The sequence below is a fragment of the Equus przewalskii genome, chromosome 7 (genome assembly GCF_037783145.1).
Source record: "Equus przewalskii isolate Varuska chromosome 7, EquPr2, whole genome shotgun sequence".
Lineage (NCBI taxonomy): Eukaryota > Metazoa > Chordata > Mammalia > Perissodactyla > Equidae > Equus > Equus przewalskii.
In genome coordinates, this window is record NC_091837.1 from 38,970,360 (window position 1) to 38,992,910 (window position 22,551).

The 22,551-nt window shown below is 42.5% G+C and overlaps 1 protein-coding gene and 1 pseudogene across 2 annotated transcripts in view; one reads left to right on the forward strand and one right to left on the reverse strand.

Moving 5' to 3' along the window:
- Nucleotides 1-8,391, reverse strand: part of SEH1L (SEH1 like nucleoporin) — a 29,032-nt gene extending 20,641 nt beyond the window's left edge. Inside the window, exons 1-3 of one of the 2 annotated variants that reach the window (XM_008525302.2) lie at nucleotides 8,117-8,391; nucleotides 3,746-3,796; nucleotides 912-1,058 (exon numbers count right to left, since the gene is read on the reverse strand). In XM_008525302.2, coding sequence (XP_008523524.1) covers nucleotides 912-1,058; nucleotides 3,746-3,796; nucleotides 8,117-8,227 — 309 coding nt within the window. In that variant the 5' untranslated portion in view covers nucleotides 8,228-8,391. The remainder of the gene's footprint in view (nucleotides 1-911; nucleotides 1,059-3,745; nucleotides 3,797-8,116) is intronic. The other variant, XM_008525301.2, reaches the window with a different exon arrangement.
- Nucleotides 8,226-15,746, forward strand: LOC139084888 (uncharacterized; annotated as a pseudogene).
- Nucleotides 15,747-22,551: the final 6,805 nt, after the last annotated feature.

Consider the following 22,551-nt stretch of genomic DNA (forward strand, 5'->3'; position numbering starts at 1 on the left):
GTACAGAGTTTATGCTGTGGATGATGAAAAGTTTTGGGTTAGATATTGGCAACGTGTACACATCATTGTCAATGTAATTAATCCCAGTGAATTGTACACTTACAAATGGTTAAAATGATAAATGTTATGTCATGTATATTCTACCACAATAAAAACAATGCAGCAGAAGAAAACAGTATTGATAACATGCAAGCATTAGTGCGAGGGGAGGTGGGGAGGACTGGTAGGAATGGAGAAAAAAATACTGAATTCACGTTCTTGTAAATGGCATGGAATAAATCCAGTAGGATAAACAACAAACCTGCAATAGAGGCTGCCTGTAGGGAGAGAACTGTGTGGCCAGAGAAGAGGAGGAAGTTCTCACTGTATACATTCTTTTATACTTGTTTAATTTTATACTTTGTGCCTAATTATCTATTATGAAAAATAAAGAGGAAAAAAGAAAACATTGGAATGGGTCTTAAAGGTAATCTAGATTAATTCTCTTTAGAGATGAGGAATTTGACCAGCATACACATGTTTTTGCCTAAATTCAAACATCCAATCAGCAGAGAGCTAGAGTTGAAGTATAGGCAGATAAAGAAGAGTATATTTAGTAAAAAGGCAAAAGTAACCATAAAAGACAAAAAGCAATTTTTAAAGGATTTTAGAGGGTACTCTGTGACAAAGCAAATACTCTGGATTCATCATGAAAGTTATAATTAATGGCATGGGTGCTCCTGGACACCAATTCAGGCCCAAAACAAAACTGAATAAACAAGTAGGAGAAAAATGTGGAAGAAAGAAAAATGGAACTGGTAAATATAGACAGGAGTGGTAACATCTCACCAAGCACCTGAAGCATTTTTGGAGAGACTAATGCTCCTTGGGTGTTCATGTCCCCCACCCTGCAAAACTAATAAATGTCGCACCCAGTGACTCTGTCCTCGCAGTTTATCATTTGATTCTCCTACTATTTCTTCCCACACAGCAGCTGTTCGGTCAAAAGAACAGGAAGCCAAAACTTGTCCAAATTCAGGGTGGGCCCATGTCACACGCCACACAGATCCACTATGTGTCTGAGGAATTTAAAAAAAAAAGAAAGAAAATTGAGTTTACTCATATTTCACACACATAAGGTTTTATTTCAAGAAACAGAAGACAAATATTTTTACTTTAATAAAAGGAGAAAGCTATTCAATTTAACATTTAAATAAAAAGTTAAATTTTAGAACTTTTTGACCTTTACAAAATATTCTATAATTAGGATTGTGGCCCTTCTGGAGTCAAGTTCTTCTAACATTTTACTAATAAAGAAGAATCCAGCTGGATAAAGCTGACCTCTTTCGGTGCTAATAGTTAGAGACTTGCTTCAGAGTTTAGCCTAACCAAGACTTTAAACAGAGATTCTACCAGTCTCTCACTTTTTTTACTTGCAAATTCTCTCCACAGAAACATCCACCTAATAAAATAAATAATATTCATCAAGATTATTTGTTTCAAGAGCCTAACAGTGCTACAAAGAAACTATCACAACAAAATGCTTAAATGATTCTAGTTGATGTATGGCTAGACAATGGACTATTCTAGGAAAAAGAGATAATGAGTAAGCAAACATAGAGAAGCCCAAGTTCTTATATTCTGAGAAAACAATTTAAAGCTCAGTAGCATTATCTTTATATATGAAAAAAGTCAAATTACTATTCTTCAACTCTTCATGTTAGAAAAAAAGAAGGAAAAGCCTTAAAGCATTTCACATACACAGAATTTCACTTGTGCTTTCCAATAAAAATATTGTATGACAACAAGTATCAGTCCACTGATTACGTTTACAAAATTTGTTTCATGCTTCTGTATATCTAACATGTTTACACTCCAACAATCTCAGAACACTTTCATAAGCTAATAATTTCTACACAGTAACAATGTCATCATCCAAAGGTAACTTTGCACCCTTATTTTTTATCCTCTGTTTTGTCCAGTCTTTCTTGTTTCATCTTTAATTCTTATTTAGATAAGCTATTAGGTAAAAAAGTGCACTAGGGTAGTGAGATTTTGTTAAATGTTAGAGTCCCAGTAAAGCACAATCTAACTAAAGAATAAAGATTGCACAAAGCTGTTTATCACAATAAAAAAGAAACAACCAAACTATCCATCAGTCAAGCAAAACAGGTTAAACATACTGCTACCAAAGTATTTATAAAAATGCTGTTAAACTAAAAAGCAAGAAATATGGGTTTCCTTTTAGAGCGATAGTTTTGGAACCAGATAGAGGTAGCAGTGGTACAACACTGTGAATGCAGTAAACGCCACTGAATTGTTTCCTTTAAAATGATTAATTTTATGTTGCGTGACTCTCACCTCAATTAAATGGGGGGAGAGAAGAGGGGAAAAGATTTGGATAGACACTTCAGTAAAGAAGATATATGAACGGCAAATAAGCACATGAAAACATAACCAACATCATTAGGGATTAAGAGCATACAAATCAAACCCCAATGAAATACCACTTCACACCCACTAAGATGGCTATAATCAAAAAAGATAATCAAGTACAGGAGAGGAGGTAGAGAAACTGGAACCCTCATATATTGCTGATGGGAACATAAAACGGTACAGGCAATTTGGAAAAGAGTTTCACAGTTTCTTAGAAAGATAAAACACACACAATCCAGCAATTCCACTCCTAGATATCTACCTAAGAGAAATGAAAATGTACATCCACAAAAAAGACTTGCATGGCATGTTCATAACAGCATTATTCATAATCACCAAAAACTGGAAACAATTCAAATGTCCATCAACTGGTGAATGAATAAGCAAAATGTGTATTTTATACAATGGAATACTATTCAGCATTACAAAGGATCAAACTACTGACACACGCCACAACAGGGACAAACCTCAAAAACATACCAAGAGAAAGCAGTCAGACACAAAGAACTACATATGGTAGAATTCCATTTATATGAAATGTCTGGAAAAGGTAAAACTATAGAGACGGAAAACAGTTCAGTAGTTGCCCGGGGCTTGGGAGGGGAATGCGGATTGACTCCAAATGGGCACAAGGGAAATTCCAGGGTTGACAAAACTGCTCCAAAACTAGACTGTAGTGATGGTTGCACAACCGGATAAATTTACTAAAACTCATTTTAAATTGATGACTCTTAAGGTATATAAAATTCTACCTGAGTAAAGCTGTTTAAAAAAAATAAGAAATAGGGGCCACTCTGATGACATAGCAGTTAAGTTTGCATGCTCCACTTCGGCAACACGGGGTTCACAGGTTTGGATCCCAGGCGTGGACCTACACACCACTCATTAAGCCATGCCATAGCAGTGTCCCACATACAAAGTGGAGGACTGGCACAGACGTTAGCTCAGCAACAATCGTCCTCCAGCAAAAAGAGGAAGATTGGCAACAGGTATTAGCTCAGGGCCAATCTTCCTCACCAAAAAAAAAAAAAAAGCAAGAAATAAAACTATGTGTGAAACATCTCATCTATTAAAAATATGTCAAGGATAAAATAAGAAACACTGACATGCTAAAAATAGTTATGTTAGAATGCCTTGGAAATACAAATTTGCTTACTCTAAATTTTCTTAAGTGTATTTCTGTTATTTTAATAGTGAAAAGAGGTAAAATTATCTTTTTAGGAAAAAGTATAAATTTTATAATTCTCTCAAAGCTGAACAGCAAGTCACTGATGCTACCTAACAGTAAACATTTCAATATTTTTTAATCACTGTAAAAATAAATACTAACCTTCCAGCTAGCAGTACAATGCCAATCTCCACTTTCACTTTTATCCCAGACCTAAAGGAAAATAAAAGACAGATATTTTATACAAAGAATTCCTACAAGTTAATATGAAAAACATTAAGACTGACTCAGTACTAGGGCAAAGGAAGTGAACACAAATTTAAAACAGAATACAACCAGTAAGCAAATATTTATTCATCCAATCAAGTATTTATTGAGATCCCTGGATGTCTCAGACACTGGACTAAGCACCAAGGGGTCAAGGAATCTGCACTCTAAAACATACTAGAGAGAATTACAGTTACAGTCAAGTCTTGGTTTTTGTGTTGTTATGTTCTACAATGTTGCAGTGAAAGTGAATTAGCAAATACTGAACCATTGCTCGTAGCGGAAATACAAGGTAAGACTCATAGGAACCTCTGGTCACAACATATTTGTCAATTAATCAATACGAAACCTTGTTTTATGCATCTGGTTTTTTTTGGTTTTCTTGTTTTTTTCCCCGAGCAAGATTAGCCCTGAGCTAACATCTGCCAATCCTCCTCTCTTTGCTGAGGAAGACTGGCCCTGAGCTAACATCCATACCCATCTTCCTCTACTTTATGTGTGGGATGCCTACCACAGCATGGCATGCCACGTGGTGCCATGTCCTCACCCAGGATCCGAACCTGCGAACCCGGGGCCGCCAAAGCAGAATGTGTGCATTTAACTGCTGTGCCACCGGGCCGGCCCCCTATGTATCTGTTTAAAGACACTTTATTTAGCATACGTTACTGATTCACTAACATTGAAATCATAGCCAACACACTATAACTCATGCCTGAATGAAGCTTCCCTGACACACGTATTGTCTCCATAGGGTACATCACAGCCTTCTTGCACTTAGGAATGCTAGGGAACACTTCAGCACTACACTTGGGGACCATTTTAGACAGTGAAATCACCAAAAAAAGAACAAAAATGTGAAAAACATGGTGCTACATAAACAATGAGGAGGATACTTGTTTACAGAATGGGAACCAAAATAAGATGGTAGAGTGTCTCCTGTTCAACCTCAGCTGGAAACACACACATCAGGCAACTCCAATTTTTTGCCACTCTGCTCATGTCAGCAAATAATCGCGAGTATTGATTTTGAGGTTACAAATAAATTTCAGAGAACAGAATTCACAAACACAGAATTTGTAAATAATGAGGACCAACTGTATATGTAACAAACAAGCAAAATATCAAATCTTACTACTCATAAAAATATAGATTACAATAACAAGATGAGATTTTAACCTGTTAAAAATGTGATAAACAGTATGGTGACTCTTCAAAAAACTAAAATTAGAATTACCATATGTTGCAGCAATTCCACTTCTGGGTATACACACACAAAGAGATATTTGCACACCTACATTCATAGCGGCATTATTCACAATAGCTAAAACATAGACGGCACACCAAGCCCATCAACAAATGAATGATAAGCAAAATGTGGTATATACAATAAACACAATGGAAATTCAGCCTTAAAAAGGAAGCAAATTCTGACATATGCTACAACACGTACAAACTTTGAAGATGTTATGCTAAGTGAAAATAAAAAAACAAATATTGTATGATTCCACTTATATGAGGTACCTAGAGTAGCCAAATTAATAGAGACAGAAAGCAGAACGGTGGTTGCTGAGGCATGGGGGACACGGAGAACGGGAAGTTATTGTTTAATGGGTACAGAGTTTCACTTTTGCAAAATGAAAAAGTTCTGGAGATGGATGGTGGTGATGGCTGCACAAAGATATGAATGTACTTGCTAGCACTGAACCGTACTTTTTTTTTTTTGAGGAAGATTAGCCCTGAGCTAACTACTGCCAATCCTCCTCTTTTTGCTGAGGGAGACTGGCCCTGAGCTAACATCTGTGCCCATCTTCCTCTGCTTTATACATAGGACACCTACCACAGCATGACTTTTGCCAAGCAGTGCCATGTCCGCACCCGGGATCTGAACCGGCAAACCCTGGGCCACCGAGAAGCAGAATGTGTGCACTCTACCACTGCACCACCGGGCCAGCCCCCGTACTCTTAAAAATAGTTAAGACGGCAAGTTTTACGTTATGTGTATTTTACCACAATAAAAAGAATTAAAGAAAAATATGTAATGATAATGCTGGAAATAAACAGCAATGCTATCAAATCAATACTCTCAGGGGTAGTGTAAAATCGTACAACGCAATTTACCAATTCTTCTCAAAAGCTTTTAAAATATTCGCTAATTTCTTGGGGCTGGCCCCGTGGCCGAGTGGTTAAGTTCGCGCGCTCCGCTGCAGGCGGCCCAGTGTTTCGTTGGTTCGAATCCTGGGCGCGGACATGGCGCTGCTCATCCGACCACGCTGAGGCAGCGTCCCACATGCCACAACTAGAAGAACCCACAACGAAGAATACACAACTATGTACCGGGGGGCTTTGGGGAGAAAAAGGAAAAAATAAAATCTTTAAAAAAAAAAAAAAAAATATTCGCTAATTTCTCTACTGGAATGAGCCCAAGGAAATAATCCTAAATATATAAAAAACTAAATTAATGAAGATTTTCATTGTAACATACTTCTCAGAGACAAAGCCTACAAACTGAAAGATCTACTAAAAAATTCAGTAATGAGTGGATAAGGAAAAAATGTGTGGACTATTCAGTTAACAGACATTAATTTATGCGATATTCACAACAGCCAAAACATGCAGATGAATGGATAAACAAAATGTGGTGTAGGCATACAACAAACTATTATTCAATCTTAAAAAAGAAATTCTGAGGGCCAGCCTGGTGGCGCAGCAGTTAAGTTCACACGTTCTGCTTCAGGGGCCCCAGCGTTCACTAGTTCAGATCCCAGGTGCGGACATGGCATCGCTTGTCAAGCCATGTTGTGGTAGACATCCCACGTATAAAGTAGAGGAAGATGAGCATGGATGTTAGCTCAAGCTAGTCGTCCTTAACAAAAAGAGGACTGGTGGCAGATGTTAGCTCAGGGCTAATCTTCCTCAAAAAATAAATAAATTCTGATACATGCTACAAATACAGATGAGCCTTGAAAACATCATGGTAAGTGAAATAAATCAGACACAGAAGGACAAATATTGTACGATTCCATTTACATCAGGTACCCAGAACAGTCAAATTTATAAAGAATTAGAGGACGACCAGGGGCTAGGGACAGTGAGGAGGAGGGAGTTACTGAGTACAGTTTCAGTTTAGGATGAAGAAAAAATTCCAAAGATGTATAATGGTAATGGTACACAACAATGTAAATGTGCTTAATGCCACTGAACTGCAATGTACACTTAAAAATGGTTAATTTACCACAATAAAAAAAAACCTAAACCAAGTGATTCTAAACGTTTTACGTGTTACACTATAGTTATTTGATGGATTTGGCGGCACTACTCTTTGAAAACAAAGAACGAGTTATAATAACTATCTTTGAGGGATCACTGGTATCAAACTTGACTGTGAAAAACAAGGAGTAAAAAGCATCTTTCAGATTTTCAGTTATTTTGGAATTGTCGAGAATGCAAATAATCCACACTCCAGCTTTGATCTTCAAGTCTATTACCATTCACCTTAAATCTCTGAGGTTCCTAAATCCCAAATAGCATCTCATATCACAGAAGCTCTGCTTGTCAGAGCAGTCTACACACGTGTACAGGAACTTTAAGAAACAAAAACTCCACTTCCTCCTTAACAAGCAGAGAACTTCACTGGATATAAATGGATTTGTATTGTTCTTTCATCGCGAATCAAGGTGCGCTTTCTATTGAACACAAGGAGAGAACAATCTGCCCAAGTGGGATGAGGTACACAGAACTTGAGACACACCCGCGACCTGAAGGCACTACAGGTGCCAAGGCAAAGTCCTCCCTGAACAAGTGTGGTAAGGCACGTCAGCTACTCCAAAAACTGCGCGGTCGGACAAACTCCTACTGGGGATTAAGCAGGGGGCGGTGGGGGAAGAGGGGAGTCCCACGCTCTCGCCTACGTGGACCGGAATCTCAGTACACCGGAATCCCGCGTGCTCACAGCGTCTCCGCAGCGGGGGGAGCGCGCACGTGGCCACCACGGCCGCCCGCCCTGCCCGCTCTGCGCAGGCGCACGGCCGCGCGACCCCCGGCAGCGGCTGTGACCCCACAATACAGCAGTGAGGATGGCGGAGCCGGCCAGCAGGCCCGGGCTGGCCCAGCTACCCTGAGCTCCAGGCCTCGTACGTGACGGCGCGCCTCAAAATTGGGAGTAGTCCCCACTTGCACGCGCCCGTCCCCCAGCTCAGACAGCAGGACGCACACGTTCCCACTCCCCCGCCTTCCGGGCGCGGCCCCGCCCGAAGGTTCCGCGCACACCTTGACGCTTTGGTCGCTGGAGCAGGTCGCCATCCGCCGCCCGTGGAAGTCGAAAGAGACATCATGGATGAGGTCCTTGTGGTCCGCCGCGATGCTGCGCGCCACAAACATGGCTTCCGCCGGGCCCGCGCTTCCTCCGTCCGCCCCTCCCGTTTCCAAAGAGGGCGGCCGCAGGCGCGCGGACCGCGACACACCGGGACCCGCCGCCGGGGCGCGCACGGCGCGTGCTCTGCGCGCGCCCGCGCCCCGCCCCCCGGCCCGTCATGCCCCGCGAGGCCGAAGCGACTGCGCCTGCTCTCTAAAAAGAAGCGGTGGGGAGCCCACCCGCTGCGTTCCGTGGGTTGGTGTTGCCGGGCTGTAATGAAAGTTAAAGGAACTCATTGTTGAAGGAATGAAATTGAGAACAATGTAAAAGTTAAAAGTGCCATGTACAGTCCTCGACCCTGAGTCAGTTTTGGTCAACATTTCGTTGTGTTTCCCCTGAGACACCGGCTGAGTGCTTGGAGCTACTGGAGAAGATAGACGTGGATTTGGTCAGCGGCAGAGCTTTGCTGCGACAACTTCCAGGAGCAAGGAAGTGAAACGTAGGGTGAAGGAGTTACAGTTTCCCTGCATTAGGATGAAACTGTGCCTGTACCTACAAGGTTAACTGGGAAACAGAGTAACCAAAGTTTCTGAGCTTGTCTTGCAGCACAGTGGGAGAACGCTGATAAGAGAGTAGGTTGCTGACACCTTTCTGCCTAAGCATCACGCAGGATCACTGAGAAGCTACGATGACCGATTGTGAGCTTCACACGTCATAGACTAAAGATCCACCGCATGCCAACTTAGGACCGCCACCCCCCTGCGTTTGCACGTGACCTGTGAAGAAATATGAAAGTCGCCGCTGCGCAGAGGACTCAGAACTTCAGCCCCCAAGGCCACATGCTCCCCTCCCCATCTTATTCTCACAACATGCTTTGGAAAAACACTTAGAACTGCACCTAGGCAAGCTAACTATAACTGATAGAAAGAATAACTTGATAGCAGAAAATTTATATCCTATGCCCAAACTTTTCCTTCTGTCCCAGATAGGAAAGTAACTGAGTTTTCTTAGATTCCTCAGGAATGTGGCATTCAACAGATCCAGTACAGAGAGGCGCCCAACGTTCTTTGGTGATCCATCACCTGACATTCCCGAGTCCCCTCCCCAGCCCTGTTTGCCTTATATAAGTTATTTCCAAATTAGTTCCCTTTAAGATGGGTTTTTAAAAAAAATTGTGCTTTGCTTTTAGTGTGCTTTGCAGATAGGTAAATATTGTTTTAAAGTAAAGCTTAGAGACAGTAAACGTCAGTGGTTGCGAGCGATTATCTGGGAATTGAATAGGTGAAGCACCGGAGTTTTTTTTTAACAGACTATTTTTTAGAGCAGTTTTAGGTTCACGGTAAAACTGAGCAAAAATACCTAGAGTTCTCATATGCAGATGATCCCTAACTTAACAATGGTTGAGGGTTCAACTCAGGATTTTTTCACTTTACAGTGGTGTGAAAGCGATATGCATTCAGTAGAAAGTGTACTGAATTTTCACAAACTGAACACATCCGTGCAGCCATCACTGGATTGAGAAACAGAACATGACCGGTGCCCCAGAAGCTCTTCTTATGCTCCCTTCTGCTCATTACACCCCTGCCCCAAGGGTAACCACCATCTTCATTTCTAACAGCGTAAGTTAGTGTAATAGTTAATGTTACGTGTCAGTTTGCTTAGGCTGTGGTGCCCAGTGTTTGCTCAAACACTAGTCTAGATGTTACTGTGAAGATATTTGGTACATGTGATTAATATCTACAATCACCTGATTTTAAGTGAGAGCGATTACCCTCAATGTAGATGTGCGTCGTCCGTTCAGTTGAAAGTCTTAAGAGCAAAGACTGAAGTTTCCCAGGGAAAGGAGGGAACTCTTCCCCAAGACAATAACAGAGAAGTTGTGCCTGAGTTTCCAGTCGACCTGCCTACCTGCCCTATGGATCGCAAACTCAAGACTACAACATCAACTCCCACCTGAGTTTTCAGCCCGCCAGCCTGTTCTACAGATTCCAGAGTTGCCAGCCCTAACAGTCACATAAAACAATTCCCTGAAATATATGGAGAGATATATATTGGTCCTGTATTTCTGGACAACACTGACTATTATAGATTTTGATAGCAAGTGTGTCTAGAGGAAGAGAATCTTAAGGGTGAATTTTCTCAATTCGTTCTGTGGTTTCTGGAAATGGTTCCCTACTCTGATTAAATTTAAAGGCACTGAGGACTCTATTTCCAGTGGTAAAGGAGCACCAATAGTCCATAGCATGATGTGGCAATAGAGATACCCAAAATATCAACATTGGATACTCCTACTCAAATACCTATGAGAAGCAAGGTTCTGAGTGACCATATATTTGATAACTTAGAATATTTTTGTTAAACTAGTGAATATAATGAGACTGGCTGGTTGCTTTTAGCTGTACTAGAAAAGTAGATAAAGAAAAGGATGAGCTGAGGGCTTCAAATTCCCAGCTCAAGCACCACTAGAAACTGACTAGAAAGTTTCTACGTCTGCTCTGAAAGAACCACTTATGTCCTATCACCATAGAGCTGAGATTTCTGAAAACCAAAACGAGGGTCTCACCCTACAAGTGGTTGAATTACAACACAAATTGAATTCTCAGCCTCACAGGAAACCTCTGCTGGATTGAAAAAAAACAAAAACAAGATCCTGAAAATTGGAATGGTGACGTAAGGGCAGATCCTGGTGAAGCTGGGGACACTGAACCTTAAATTCTGTGAGTCGCCCTTGCCAGTAGAAGCAACACTTCCACTCCAACATCTGAGGATGTTGACCCTGCTTTGCCTGAGGAGCCTGTAATGGGCTCTTCTGAGGTAGTCACCTTGTAAGACGCTGCTGATTCCCCTCAGGACTCACCCCAGGCACCCCTCTTTGCTTCTAGAACTGTAGCAAAACTCAAGTCCCAGCAAGCCTGAAAAGATGAGGTACAAGGTTTGACCCATGAGGAGGTGCACCATGCTCCAAAAGAACTGCATTATTTTTTCCAATTTATACAGTATATTATATACTGTATTATATTACATTATACAATTATAATTATATATATAGTATATATTATATTATACAATGTATATTGTGGCAGTGGATATTAAGAGGGTGGGAGAATGATGGAGGGTAGATAAAGTAGGATTGGGCTGAATTTATTGATATGAACCTACTAAGCAGAGGTTCTGGATTCAATGTTGTAACTCAAGGGGTTAGACAGGACTCTAACTGGTTGGCTGGTTTGTTGGTTGGTTGTTTGGTTGGCTGGCTGAAACATGGACCAAAAAGTGATCCACAATAAATGAAGAAATGTCAGAACTGCCTTGGTATACTGTAAAGGAAGGGATCCAAAGGCATAGTGAGATTGGAATGTTAGAGTGTATTTATCATGTAAGACCTGCTCACCCACTCCGGGAGGGTCTGGAGGACACACCTTTCACCATGACTGTGAGAAATAAATTTGTCAAAGGAGTCCCAACATCCTTGGAGAACTCCTTGGGTCACTTTTCTCTGTAGGTCAGAAATTACAGTGGGAACTGCTGCTGCTAAACTGGAATTCTTAAACACAATGGGGATAATTGGATCTGGAGATAGCAAGATAATTGCCAAAGACAAGGTGGGACTGGTAACCATCATAGATGGCAGATTCAAAGCAGTAATCAGAATAGTCTTACTGACAGAAATCTATGGTATTGGTTAGTTGATCTAGTGTCCCTAGAAGAAAATAGATGGGCAGTCTACTAAATTCTTCTTCATTCTGTATAAATGGAAGGGGTCTAGATCAAGATCACAAAAGCCCAACTGATACTGTAAAAACAGAGTCACAGCCTTTCAGTCAATTCCAGACTCGGCCTAGTTTACAGACCCCAAAACCCTTGAATAAAGAGGAGGCCAGATCCCCTTGAGGAAGGACCCTACCGCACTGCAAAAAATACTGCTAATATTCCTCTCTGCCTTCCCTCAGGGACCAAGGACCCTTTACCATAGTGATTATGCTTTGGGGAAAAGGAATAATTAGACTTTTCAGGAATTTCTGAACACTATCTCTCAACTGACACTAATTCCAGGAGACCCAAACATCATTGTGATACACCAGTCAGAGTAGGGCTTATGGAGATCAGGTGGCCAGAGGAGTTTTATCTCAGTTTTAGACCCATCTCACAGTGGGTCCAGTGGGTCCCCAAACCCATCCTGTGGTTATTTCCCCAGTTCTGGAATGTATAATTGGGATAGACATACCCAGCAGCTGGCAGAATCCCCACACTGTTCCCTGACCTGTGGAGGAAGTGCTATTATGCTAGGAAAGGCCAAGTGGAAGCCACTAGAACTGCCTCTACCTAGGAAAATAGTAAACTAACAGCAATACTGTATTCCTAGGATTGCAGAGATTAGTGCTACCATCAAGGCCTTGAAGGATGCAGGGGTGATGATTCCTACCATGTCCTCATTCAACTTACCTATTTGGAATGTGCAGAAGGCAGGTGGATCTTGGGGAATGATGGTAAATCATCATAAACTTACCCAGGCAGTCATTGCAACTACAGTTGCTATTAGAGATGTGGTTCCACTGTTTGAGCAAATTAACACGTCCTCTGGTACCTCATTTGCAGCTATTGACCTGTCAAATGCTTTTTTCCCCCAATACTTGTTAATAAGAACTTCCACCAGAAGCAGTTTACTTTCAGCTGGCAAAGCCAGCAATATACTTTCACTGTTGTGTTCGTCTGCTTGGACTGCCACAATAAAATACCACAGACTGGGTGACTTAGACAACAGAAATGTATCCTCTCACAGTCCTGGAGGCTAGAAGTCCCAGGCTGAGGTGCCAGCAGATTTAATTTCTGGTGAGAGCTGTCTTCCTGGCTTGCAGACATCCACCTCACTGTGTCCTCACATGGTCTTTCTTCTAGATGCACTCAAAAAGAGAAGATCTCTGGCATCTCTTCTTCTTCTTGTAAGGACAGCAGCCTTATCAGATTAGGTCCCACCATTATGACCTCATTTAACCTTAATTACCTCCCTACAGACCCTATCTCCAAATACAATCACATTGGGCCCCCAAAATTCGTATATTGAAGTCCTAACCCCCAGGAAGGTGGTGGCTCCAATTGCAGCTGCTGTACCAGATGTGGCTTCATTGCTTGAGCAAATTAACACATTCCCTGGTACCTAGTGTGCAGTTATTGATCTGACAAATGGTTTTTTCTCTTTGCCTGCCAGTAAAGACTACCAGAAGCAGTTCGCTTTCACTTGGCAAGACCAGCAATGCACTTTCGCAGTCCTACCTCAGGGGTATATCAACTCTCCAGCCCTATGTCATAATTTAGTTTGCTGGGATCTTGATTGTCTTTCCCTTCCACAAGATATCACACTTGTCCATTACATATATGACATTATGTTGATTGAACGTAGTGAGTGAGAAGTAGCAATTACTCTTTACTTATTGGTAAGACATTATGTGTGGGAGGGTGGGAGATAAATCCAAAAATAAGTCAGGGGTCTTCCACCTCAGAGAAATTTCTAGGGGTCCAGTGGTGTGGGGCATGTCAAGATATCCCTTATAAGCTGAAAACTAAGTTGTTGCATCTGGCTCCTCCTACAAGCGAAAAGGGGTACAATACCTAGTGGACTCTGGATTTTGGAGGCAACATACTCCTCATACCGGTGTGCTAATCCAGCCCATTTACCAAGGGCCCCAAAAGCTGCTAGTTTTAAGTGGGGCCCTTGGCCCTTACTCTTGCTACACTACCTTCTCTGTTCCAGCCCCCACCTATGGCCTCATGAAGAGTTTCCTACAATCAGTTGACTGAGGAACAGAAAGCTCAGGTCAGGTATACAGATGGTTCTGCATGATATGCAGGCACTAGCCAAAAGTGGGCAGCTAAAGCACTTCTGCTAGGACATCCTTGAAGGACAGTAGTGAAGGGAAATCCTCCTGGTGTGCGGAACTTCAGCAATGTACCTGGTTGTTCATTTTACTTGGAAAGAGAAAGCGCCAGAAGTACGATTGTAAACTGATTCATGGGCTGTGGCTTGATGGTCAGGGACTTGGAAGGCACATGATTGGAAAATTGATAACAAGAAAATCTGTGGAAGAGGTATGTGGATAGACTTCTCTGAATGGGAAAAAAAACCCATGAAGTTGTTTGTGACCCATGTGAATGCTTACCAAAGGGTGATTTCAGCAGAGAAGGATTTTAATAATCAAGCGAATAGGATGACCAATTCTGTGGAGACCAGTCAGCCTCTTTTTCCAGCTACTCCCACCATCACCCAATGGGCTCATGAACAAAGTGACTTTGATGTTAGGGATGGAGGTTATGCATGGACTCAGCAATATGGATTTTCACTCACCAAGGTTGACTTGGCTATAGCCACCACTGAATGCCCAATCTGCCAGCAGCAGAGACCAATGCTGAGTCCTCAATATGGCACCATTCCCCAGGGTAATCAGCCAGCCACCTGGTGGTAAGTTGATTACATTGGACCACTTCTGTCATACAAGGGGCAGTGTTTTATTCTTATTGGGAGAGACATTTACTCTGAATATGGATTTGCCTTCCCTGCGTGCAGTGCTTCTGCCAAAATTACCATCCGTGGACATATAGAATGCCTTGTCCACTGTTGTGGTATTTCACACAGCATTGCTTCTGATCAGGGAATTCACTTAACAACAAATGAAGGATGTCACTGGGCCCATGTTCCTGGAACTCACTGGTCTTACTATGTTCCCCACCATACTGAAGCAGCACTCTTGACAGAATGGTTGGGTGGCCTTTTGAAGACTCACTTACTGTGAGAGCTAGGTGGCAGTACTCTGCAAGGCTGGGACAATGTTCTCCAGGAGGCTATATTTGCTCTGAATCAGCGTCCAATATATGGTGCTGTTTTTCCCACAGCCTGGAATCAAGGGGTGAAAATGGAAGGGGCACCACTCACTATTGCCCCTAGTGACCCACTAGCAAAATTTTTACGTCCTGTCTCTCTGCTGGTCTAGAAGTCTTAGTTTCAAAGGGAGGAATGCTTCCATCCAGAGACACAACAGTGATTTCGTTAAACTGGAAGTTAAGTCTGCTGCCCAACCACTTTGGGTTCCTCATGTCTCTGAATCAGTAGGCAAAGAGGGAATTATCGTGCTGTCTGGACTGATTGCTCATGACTGCTAAGGGAAATTTGGCTGGTGCTCCACAATGGAGGTAAGGAAGCGTATGTCTGGAACACAGGAGAACCTAAGGGTAGGGCGTCCCCTAGTATTACCATGCACTGGCATTAAGATTAATGGAAAACTTCAACAATCCAATCCAGGCAGGACTACTAATGGCAAGAATGAAGGTTTGGGTCACCCACCATGACCAGCTGAAATGTTTGTTGAAGGCAAAAGGAATACGGAAGAGGTGGTAGAAGAAGATAGGTATAAATACCAGCTATAACCGTATGACTAGTCCCAGAAATGAGGACGGTAATTGTTATGAGTATTTCTTGCTTATTTGTTTACAAATATGTTTGTGTGTGAGTGTATATAGCAAATATCTTTGTCTTCTTCCTCTCTTATTCCCTTATTATATGACATAAGGTGTATTAACTTTGTATCATTATGTTTAAGTATTGCTAATTTTTTATTATAATATTTAAGTCATAGTATATCAAGGCAAAGAGTAAACACCACTCAAGGACTTTGCATTCTCTCCTGAGGAAAGAGTTAGTGTGTTTTCAGTTGTACATAGGGTAGTTATATCATGCTAGGTGAAATTACGACCTTGTTATTGTCTCTATTTGGAGATTAAGTATGGTTTAAGGAAATATGTGTAGGTGCCAAGCTGACAAGGGGTGGACCACAGTGGTTAATTTTATGTGTCAACTTGGCTAGGCTATAGTGCCCAGTTGTTTAGTCAAATACTAGTCTAGATGTTGCTGTGAAAGTATTTTGTAGATCTGATTAACATCTATAATTAGGTGACTTTAAGTAAAGGAGATTACCCTTGATAATTTGGATGGGCCTCATCTGTTCAGCTGAAAGCCTTAAGAGCAAAGACTGAAGTTTCCCAGGAGAAAAAAGGAATTCTGCCTCAAGACTAAGACAGAAGTCCTGCCTGAGTTTCCAGCCTGTCAGCTGCCCTACAGATTTCACACTTCCAGTCTCCACAATCCCATGAGCCAATTCCTTAAAATAAATCCCTTTTAATGTATGAGGAATTTATTTCAAGGAATTGAAGGAATATATATATATTATATTGGTTTCCTTTCTCTGGAAAACTCTGATACAATTGGTTTCACTTGGGTTTGTACTTTCCGTAAGTGATACAATATATGCTGTGAGATTCATCCCTACTTGGCATGGGTCGCTCCATCCTAATACGGATGAATTGTGAAAGTAGACCATCTGTGTGGTCTAGAGCTGCTTATCCGACAGTAACCTGCAGGTGGCACTAAAACATTTGGGATAGAATTTTGAAGCACTGCAGCCCTCCACCCCCACCCTCTGGGATCCATGCAGGTGCCTGGGTGCCAGCAACCTCTGAAATTTTCCATGGTCTATAACACAGCAGACAACATATCATCAAATTGGAGAGGAAGTCTTTACATTTCTAAATTCAGTGCTTATTGGCTCAATAAACTTGAAGTGCACAGGATTTGGAGGCCTTGACAGAGTAGGCTAGGGGGCGGTTTGTGCTGAGTTCAGCGCTACAGAGTGTCCATGACTAGGAGGGATATGAGATTTCACCCTACTTTCAAGCTAATCACCAGCTGTCCCAGACTCATGGACACTGGCAGAAGCTATGTTATTACTCACGACCATAGCAGTGGCCAGAGCACCCACATTTTCTTGCACCATTTCTGTGAGCTCCGATGTGACTGTGCCAGGTGACAGCAGCATATGCAGGAGGTTGCAATTCAGAAGGATCTCTGAGCACAAGGACCCTGAATATTTGGTAATGGGCAATAAGCCTGCATACTCCTTTGTTCCCATGAGAGACACTCTATCTTCCAAGGGTGTAAGCAAACTGCCTTTTGCTCAGGAGAAAGACATTGTCTCTGTCTTCCAAGGCTGTTCATTATCAAACATTCTTGAAAAGATAAACCAGAACAAAGGGAAACCAGTGCCTTGCTTCCAAGACACGCAGAAAAGTGAGAGACCTATGGAGCATCATCTTGCAACAGGAGTGTATCGAGTGAAGGAGGTCCTTTCCCACTGGAAGGTTTGGTAAAGAAGAAAGAGATGCACCTCTAGAATTGCGAATATGGCTGCAAGTGGCATCTCTGTCTTCTGAGCATTGACATCAGTCGTCAGGGCCAAAAGGCTGCAATCTGGGAAGTTGGAGACTAGCCTGGGGTCTGCAGCCTTTTATGGCATCCCCTCTTGAACATTTGAGAAGGTGGAGATCTCCCTCTTATCTCCCTGCAGCAGGTTGTAGAGAAGGCAGTCATGCAGGCTTCCTTTGTGTCTCTGCTCCTGAGCTTTGGAAGGGGGAACCTGTCAGGTGCAAGAGCCCAGGACAAGTTTTCCTTTCTGGCTGGGGCAGAAGAAGAGAGAGAAGATGGTACATTTGTGGCTCCAGCAGAGGCAGCTGTGGTGCTGAGAAGGGCAGAGGGATGGCAGATCCCTAGAAGGCCCACCCTCCTGCACAGGTCCAACTAAGTCTTGGTGAGACTAGAGACTGTTTCCAGAACAATGGCTAGGTTTTAGAGGGAAACCCTTGCTACTCTAGCCTCTCTCTTAGTGTACGAGGAACAGCGTTAGGGGCTGGTCCATGAAGAACTCAATCTCTTTCCTGCAAAGTGTTCAGAGGGAAGTTTTGGGTTGAACTGTAAAGAAGGTCTGTGTTTCAGAACCAAGATGTCTGTGGTTGCTGAGTGTAAAGGAAGGGAAGATCTTCCATGTTACTTCCCTGGGATCTTTACTTCCTGTTGTAATTTGTATTATATATTAAAAGGACACAATAGGTGTAAAATTACAGGATAATGAACTTTTATTGGTAGAAAGGATATCAGAGATGGCCTAGTCCAATAGTTGATTAACTGGGATCCTGGGACTTCTCAGAGCTCCATGAATGTATTTCAGGGGTCCCACCCTCTCCTAGCGTAATGTATTTGACCCTCTGAATGTTTGTCATTTGACTGGGGATCAGACAGAACAGACTGGCCTCTGGGGTTTGGATGAGAAGAGGTTGGTGTGGCCTGGCATGGCCAGGTGTTGCTGGTATGAGGCAGTGGCCTTGAACGGGGTGAGGAAGTGGGTGTCCAGGAGTGACCAGCAGCCTTGATGTCCTCAACCATGACATGCAGGAAGGACATTTTGTAAGGTTTTATGCTGAGAATTTAAGCAACAAAATAGAAAACAGTGAAGTATCTCTATTTAGATTGCTTTGGCTAGAGTTTGAGGTTCATGTTTTGAGTCTTGGGGGAGAATGTTGCATTCTCCAAGACAGGACTCCAAGTGCCAGACTGGAGACCCTGGTCTTTACCCTATAGGCAGAGGGGAGCAACTGGTGCTCCATCAGCAAGGAAACAACACAGAAAAGTGGTATCTTAGGAATGTTCATCTGGAGGAAATTGTAAAAGTGAGAGAGTAGGAAAGGAAGAAGACTTTCTGTCAGAGCATTCTTCACCTGGCACTCGGTAAGCCCTCAAAAACATTTGAGGAGAGAGAGAGAGGGAGAGAGAGAATGCCTCATGACGAGTCCTATCAACACAGCTTGTTCCAAGAGTGACGCGGTGTTCACTTTCAGTGCTCATGCAAACGGGGAGGTGAGGATGCATGACTCTACAAATATTCTTCACTGCTGCTCTGAGTAACACTTGCACTTCCTCTTCCCCTTGTAACGGAGGGCAGTTACTGTTCTCAAGTTCTCACGTTGTAATGGGGCCTGCTGTACTGGGACCTGAGAAAGGAAATTGAGTTTTCTGTTAATACGATCACTACCCCAGGGCCTGGGTATTTGGGACAGCTGACGTGCAATGCTATCGTCTAGGGAGATGTGGAACATTTTTGAAAGGTCACTTTTAGGAAATAGTTTGAGATGGCTGTGGAACTGTCCTGAGCACTTTGAGTTTCAATATTCCAGGTGAGGAATCAGTCCTTTCTCTGACATCTCAAAAACTGCATTTTGAACAGCGCAGTGTGGTAGGCTGGATAATGGCTCCTCAGATATGTCTGCATCCTAATCCCCAGAACTTGTAAATAGGTTACCTTATATGGTAAAGGAACTGGGTAGAGGTGATTAAGTTAAGGGTCTTAAGATGGGGAGACTATCCAGGTGGGCCCAATGTAATCCTAACCATCCTTATAAGGGGGATGCAGAATGGTAAGCGTCAAAGGAAAAGATGATGTGATAAGAAGCAGAGATTAGGGTGAAGTGGCCATGAGCCAAGGAATTGGATGGCCTCTACAAGCTTGAAGAGGCAGGGAACTGGTATCCTCCTGGAGCCTCCAGAAGGAACATAGCTCTTCTGACACCTTGATTTTAGCCCCTCAAGACTCATTTTGAACTTCTGACCTCCAGAACTGTAAGAGAATAAACTTGGGTTATTTTAAGCTACAACATTTGTGATAATTTTTTACGGCAGCAATAGGAAACTCACACACACAGCCAGCACTAGGTTCTATGGAGGATGCTACATAGGCCTCTCCCTCCACCCAAGAATGGTACTGGCCTGGTGCAGAGGGCTTCAGCCTTCGCTTTACACTGGAATCACACGGAGAACTTCTGAAGATCATCTTGCCCAGGATATACTCCAGATTAACTGAACCAGAATCTCTGAGACTAGCACTCAGGTATCATTATTTTGGGGTGGGGGGTGGTATAAATAGAGAAATCATCATTATTTTGGGGGGGGTAAATAGAGAAATAATCCACGTGGCAGTAAAATCTATATCTCAGGTGTCCAGTTCAAAGAATTTTCACAATTGTACATATCTGTGCGACCAACATTCAAACAAGATACAGAACATTTTGATCGCAACAGAAAGTTATATCATGCCCCTTTGCAGTGAATTCCAGTCCCTGCAAGAAGCAACCACTTTATGACATTTATTACCATAGAGGAATTTTACCTGTTCTTGGACTTCATTTAGTGGAATCACACCGTGTGTATTTTTTGGTGGGTCTGGCTTCTTTAATTCAAAATAATGTTTTTGAGATTCATCCATGTGTTTGTACATTCCTTTTTATTGCTAAGTAGTATTTGATTATATAACTCTATCACAATTTATTTATCCATTTTGATGTTGATGGATTTTTGGGTTGTTTACAGTTTTGAGCCGTTGTGAATAAGGTTATGTAAAACGTGGTCACAAAATCTTTGACAGTTCTTCATCAGAAATAATCTCTGCATCCCCTCCTACTGGATCTGGGCAGGCTTGTGACTGCTTCAACTAATAGATAATTGTGGAAATGATACTATTCTAGACCGAATTGCGTTCCCCCAAATTTATATGTTGAAGCTATAACCCCCAATGTGACTATATTTGGAGTCAAGGCCTTTAGGTAGGTTAAATGAGGTCGTTAGGATGGGGCTCTAATCCGGATAGGAGTTGTCTCTCTCTCTCTGCACACACACAGAAGAAAGGCCGTGTGAGGACACAGTGAGAAGGTGGCCATCTGCAACCCAGGAAGAGTCTTCACCAAGCATTAACCCTTGGTCTTGGACTTCCCAGCCTCCAGAACTAGGAGAAAACAAATGTCTGTTGTTTAAGCCACCCAGTCTGTGATGTTTTGTTATGGCAACCCTAGCAGACTAATGTAAACATTATGTTACTCCTGAGGTTATAACATGTATAAGAGGCCATGCAGCTTCCCGAAGCTGGGAAGTTCTCTGGGAACACTTGCCTTAGAGCCCTGAGCTGCCGTGGAAGAAGTCTGGCTACCCTGAGACCACCATGCCAGAAAGGCTACTATAGACACTCTGGTTGAAAGTCCCAGCTGAGCCCAGCCTTCAACCAGCCCAGCCCAGAGGCCAGACGTGAGTGAGTGAGCCATCTGGGAATGACTGTGTCAGACACTGGCCATGGTGGGGCAGAGCAGAGCTGCTGCATCGTGTCCTTTCTCAATTCCTGACCAAGGAATCTGTGAGCACGAAAAAAGGTGGTGGTATGCCACTCACTTTGGGGTAGTTTTTTAGTCATACTGGATAACTGGAAGAGTGCTGCTTTGAGCATTCTTGGAGAAGACTTTCTTGGGAACTATTCATTTCTTCATTTCTCACCATTAAGTATGTCAGAGTAGAATTGCTAACTTGAAGACTAGATGTGTTTTTGGCCTTATATAAATTTGCCACAGTTCTCCAATGTGGTCGTACTATTTTACACACCCAACAGCTATGCATGAGAGTTTAGTTGCTCTATATCTTTGCCAACGTTTGGTGTTATCATTCTTGATGTTAGCCACCCTGGTGGGTGTGAAAGGACACCTTGTTGTCATTTTATTTTCAGTTCCTTTGTCACTAAGGATGTTGAGCACCTTTTCATGTGCCTATTGGCCATTCATATGTCCATTTTTGTGAAGCATCTGTTCAAGTCTTTTGTCTATTTTTAAACACGGGGTTGTTTGTCTTTTTATCGTTCATTTGTGAGAATTCTTTATATATTCCGGATATAAGGCTTTGTCAGACAAATGAACTGTGAATATTTTTTCCCAGCCTATGTGACATTAGTACTTTTTAAAGCTCCCTAGGTGATTTCAAGGTGTAGTCAAGGTTGAAACCATTGACCTAGTGCTTATTCCTTCTTTTCCTGGGAGGACAAAATCGGGGTCCACTGTGCAAAGTTTGGAGTCAGACTGCCTGGTCTTGGTGTGTCTTCAATACTTGCCTCCAGCATGTGTCATGTTAAAGTGACCCCCAGGAAGTCATGTTAAAAGATAAAATGAGGGGCTGGCCCAGTGGCATAGTGGTTAGTTTGTGCACTCCACTTTGGTGCCCCAAGATTCAGGGGTTTGGATTGCAAGTGTGGACCTACACACCACTCATCAAGCCATGCTGTGGCGGCATCCCACATCCAAAAAATAGAGGAAGAATGGCACATATGTTAGCTCATGGCCAATCTTCCTCACCAAAAAAAAAAAATACAATGAGGCATGTTCAAATTTTCAAGAGTTTATTTGAGTGTGTGTCACTTTGAATGGGGCAATACCAAAGCAAATGTGGTTAGGAGTGCTCCATGGCAGGAATGAGCAAGGGAAGAGGTTTCTATAGAGAAGACCAGAAGCAGAGCAAGGAAATTATTTCATTGCCTATAGCTTAAGGGGTTGCCTTATTTAGGAAAGCCTAGTTTTTTGTCTGTGATTGGCTGTTCTGAAGTTTCCTTTTCTCAGATTAGAGTGGACTGACTCTGGCTTTGGTTTCGGTTTGCTTATATAGGCTTCCAAG